Below are 4,670 nucleotides of genomic sequence, written 5' to 3'. Positions count from 1 at the left end.
TGATACCAGCCTCAAGTACTTGTACTCACAGAAACAGCTGATACCAGTCTCAAGTACTTGTACTCACAGAAACAGCTCATACCAGTCTCAAGTACTTGTACTCACAGAAACAGCTGATACCAGCCTCAAGTACTTGTACTCACAGAAACCGCTGATACCAGCCTGAAGTACTTGTACTCACAGAAACAGCTGATACCAGTCTCAAGTACTTGTACTCACAGAAACAGCTCATACCAGTCTCAGGTACTTGTACTCACAGAAACAGCCCAATACTTCAAACTGTCTCCACTTTTACACTTGATGACATCATTTCCTGATGAACAGGTAAGACAGCAGCTGTGTTCTTAATAAAAGAAACGTGTTTCTAAAGTCACTGAGTAATGTTGAAGTACTACTGTAACTCTTTAAGTACTCTGTATCAGCAAGTATTCAAACTCAAGTACTTGTACTCAGCCTGAACCAGCTGGTGTCGGGACAGCCCTAAAGGTCACAGTTTGTAACTGATCAAACAGAAGAAATAAAAAGTCTCGGTCAGAAAAAGGAAGTCTCAAAGGACGAATGTGTCTCCTTTAATATGGATCAATCGTGTTTATTGATATTTTACCATCATCTAAAACCAGTCCTGACCATCACACAGTGGACGTGATCTTGGACCAAGGACTTATCAACTGGTTTTTAATCACTTCGTCTAATCCTCTGCAACATCCACCAGAACCGATCAAATGAAAGAAGTCGGTCAGCAGCTTTAAACTTACCAAGGGGCGTTATCTCTTCGATGGTGGGGTCGTCCAGGATGCAGATCTTCAGTTCCACCAGTTGTTCCACCGGCAGTTCTGCGCTCTGAGACCTGACGGGCTGAACTCTGGGTCAAAGACACAGGAGGAGTTAGAGGAGAACGCTAGAAGTATCAAACTGGTGATTTTTAACGGGCTCACCTGGTCAGTGGAGTGGATGGACCAGGGGGGTGGCGAAGGTCTTCTGTGAGAGGCAGCTTCTCCTGAAATTTCACCCGAGGAGAAATAGGGAATCATTTTTCAGAAATGTGGCGTTGGTTCAAAAAGAAATGTGAAAAGTGTTTGAACCAGCAGGATGGGGTACCTTCAGCTGGACATAGATGACCGGACTCCCGGTGGACCCTCTAGTCCTACGGAGCTCCTCTGGGGTCACACTCTCTACCCTCAGAGGGCTGATCTGACCACCTTGATCAGCTAAAATCGTAAAAGGTCGACCACCAGCCAGCCCAGGAATGGTAGACTTCAGCAGGTTCAGGAAGTCCCCCTCCGTCAGACCACGAGGACACTTGAGCTCACAAGGAGGGAACCTTTTCAAAACTAAGAAGAAACAAACATGGTGCTCAACCATTCATTCAACCTTTATTTAGACAGATAAGTCACACTGAGCCTAGAAGACTCATTTACAAGTGAGACCTGTTTAGACAAAAAGTAGTGAAACTGGACACATGGAGGAATTGGAGGCGAAAAAATTCCTATCAGACTTTTTTTTTCCTTGTCTGAGAAGAAAAAGTCTGATATTAAAAAAACACCTCACACAAACAAGTACATAGTGACGTAGACATTCTGCAGAGGGGGGAGATGAGAGCGGTGAGCATGTTCATAGATGCTCTCGAGGTCACTGTAAGAGTTCTGATAAGGACGTAATAATCAGCCAGTTCCCTCCGGTGAGATCCATAAACATTCTCGAGGGATGTCGAGGAATGGCCGAGAATAACATCTATGAGAATCCAAGAGTCCTGAAATGATGACACAAAGTTTATTCAGCTGGTTTCATCTGGTTATCAGTTGGAAATTCCTCAGAGAGGGGGTGGTGAGCGTCAGATCACATGTTCTCCAGGTGAATTCAGATAAGATGACCTTCAAGACCAGCCAAGGGAGCCAAATTCAGATAAACGCACAGTTGTTTTGGGGACAGGCAGAACTTAATGACATCAACCTTCAGTCTGTGTTGGTCCACTCGGTTCCAAAATGTCCAAATTCCATGGCTACACCGATGGAACGTGACTGAGTAAAATCTCCAAGATTTGATCCATTCTGTCCAAAGTATTTGAGTCTGGGTGCTCGAGGCACAAACCAAGCCATCATAAAGGCAAGCAGCGTGATCGGGTCCAAATTTGCTGCTGACGACTTCCTTGTTTGTAGATAAAACCAACACCAGCCGAATCCAAAAAGCAGGAACCAGTTATCGAAAATCCAATTAAATATGCGTCCTTAAAATCCACAGATGGCAGCAGAGATAGACACATCATGAAGTCTTCCAGTCAATGAGATATCCAGCTGCGTGCGTGCCAACAGGGTAAATCAGCTCGCCTAAAGCCTGTCTTCTCTTCAAAGAAATGTTGTAAATTGAGTTGAGGGACCAACTGATCAAAACAAGTCCATAATTATGGTTCAGAAGATGCAAGAGAGGCTCAGAAGCAGTTTCACAGACAGACAGAGCAGCAAAGCCAAGCGGAGAGGGAGGGGAAAAGCATCCGATCTTGGCAAGAGCAAGTGGTGAAGTGACAAACCAAAGCAAGGTATCCACAAAAACCAACATCTAACTGCAACTGGAGAAACTGTAAACCAAGCTGGATCCAGTCTAACCCAGAGTCACATGTTAGTTTTAATAAACATTTGTTTCAGTCCACAGAACCAACAGGAACATGTCCACAAGTAGACACAGACCAGAGGGACTCCAATGTAGGGGTGGGCGATATGGCTCAAATATAATATTGTGATATTTCTGAGCATTCTGACGATAACGATAAATTTCATGATATAATAAACAAAAACAGAAATCATAGTTATTTGACAAAATTAACTTACCTTGTTGCTTTGCAGTATTATATAAAATTAAAAAAACAAGGGTTAATTTTACTGAAATTACTTTATTTAATAAAAGTATTCAGTCTCAAAGTATAAAAACTAAAAACTAAAAAAGATCCTTCTGTTATTTAGATGAAAAAGTCTGCACAAAATATAGATAAATAAATCCACCACAAAAACTAAAGTGAAGGTGAAGTTTCCCCAAAAGAACTAAATAAATTAAAGCTTAAGATCTGTTGAGAATTAATGTAACTTCCAGAAGTTGTAACAAGGTGATCATCTGACCCTGAAGCTTGTGGTGTTTCAGCTTCTTCTGTTCCTGCAGGAATGATTCATTTCTCTGAGGCTCTGTCTCTGATCACGACTCTGTTCTTGCTCCATGGACTGTGGAACTGAGAGACAGAGCTGCACGTGTTTGGACCGCGTCGTTTGTTTTTAGCTTTTTCACTAGCTAGTATTGCGCACAGCTAATTAGCGTTACGCCAGTACCGACAGGTGTGTGTGCATGTGTGTGTGGGGGGGGAGGGTTTGCACAGTTCGGTTTAGTAGTTTGGCGCACTCGGTCCTGTTAACAGGGCGGGGCACCCCGCTTGTATAATTGTAGGGGAGACACTGACGTACTTGCATCATGAAATTAGCATATCATATACGATATGATATGGCCCAGCCCTACTCCAATGGCCCCGTCTCTGGGAGGTGAGCACTAAATGTTTGTCGTTTCCAAATGAGTGTTTTTCTGAACAGGGAATGAAAGTAAACCTAAATGTTTTTTGGGTGAAGATGTTCAAGTGTGGAGGAGAACAGAGGGTTTGTTTTTTGTTTGTTCTTGTCTGAGGCGAAGTGACAGATCCTGAGAGGAGCGAGACGTTTATCCACCACCAGGAGCAGTGGAGGAGCCGGGGGGTGGGGGGTGAACAACGGTGATTAATCTTCAGACACCCCATTTATTTTAGGAGACTGTACTTTTAAGCAACATAAAAACTAGAAAGCAGAGTTTCTTGGTGGTCCGTTTATAGCGGCAGCCATCTTGGATTTTGAAAAACAAATTTTTGAAAGGAACTTTTCTTATATCTAGATGTAGCCACCGGTGGCTCAGTTGGTAGAGCAGTTGCCTCTGACTGAGAAGGTTGTCAGTTCAAATCCCATTCTGGTGGCCTTTCTGAGATAGCATGTTCTCTCCGCGCTGTGTGAGTTTTCTCCGGGTACTCCGGTTTCCTCCAACAAACCAAAAATTGTCCATAGGTGAGAGAGAGAGAGCAAGCAAATGGTTGTTTGTCTTATTGTCTCTATGTGTCCCTGTGGTGGACTGGAGACCTGTCCAGGTGTCCCCTACCTCTCGCACAGTGTCTGTTGGACATGGACACCAGTGACCCCATGACCCGAAAAGGAAGAAGTGGTTAAAGATAAAAGATGATGGATGGATGTAGCCACATACCCAAATGGAAATTGGTTTCTCACTTATTTTCAAGCTATCATGCTCACACCATCTTCCTTCTCAATAACACACAGCATTTTGCCATCCATCCATTTGTCCATCCGTCCGACTCCATCCATCTTGTTTTACCAACTTCTTCCTTTTCAGGTCGAGGGATCTCTGGTGCCCATGTCCAACAGTCACTGTGTGAGAGGTAGGGGACACCCTGGACAGGTCTCCAGTCCATCACATGGACACCTGGACAGGTCTCCTGTCCATCACAGAGACACCTGGACAGGTCTCCAGTCCATCACAGGGACACCTGGACAGGTCTCCAGTCCATCACAGGGACACCTGGACAGGTCTCCAGTCCATCACAGGGACACCTGGACAGGTCTCCTGTCCATCACAGGGACACCTGGACAGGTCTCCAG

At 44.4% G+C, this 4,670-nt stretch overlaps 1 protein-coding gene across 1 annotated transcript in view; it reads right to left on the bottom strand.

The window, feature by feature from the left end:
* LOC119418395 (zinc finger protein 768) overlaps window positions 1-1,362 on the bottom strand; it is a 4,309-nt gene extending 2,947 nt beyond the window's left edge. Inside the window, exons 1-3 of the mRNA XM_037685709.1 lie at window positions 1,099-1,362; window positions 936-997; window positions 756-862 (exon numbers count right to left, since the gene is read on the bottom strand). Coding sequence (XP_037541637.1) covers window positions 756-862; window positions 936-997; window positions 1,099-1,362 — 433 coding nt within the window. The remainder of the gene's footprint in view (window positions 1-755; window positions 863-935; window positions 998-1,098) is intronic.
* Window positions 1,363-4,670: the final 3,308 nt, after the last annotated feature.

This window comes from Nematolebias whitei, chromosome 1 (genome assembly GCF_014905685.2).
Source record: "Nematolebias whitei isolate Nwh7 chromosome 1, NemWhi1, whole genome shotgun sequence".
Taxonomy (NCBI): domain Eukaryota; kingdom Metazoa; phylum Chordata; class Actinopteri; order Cyprinodontiformes; family Rivulidae; genus Nematolebias; species Nematolebias whitei.
Note: the sequence above shows the minus strand (reverse complement) of the source record. Positions and strands in the feature narration are given on the sequence as shown.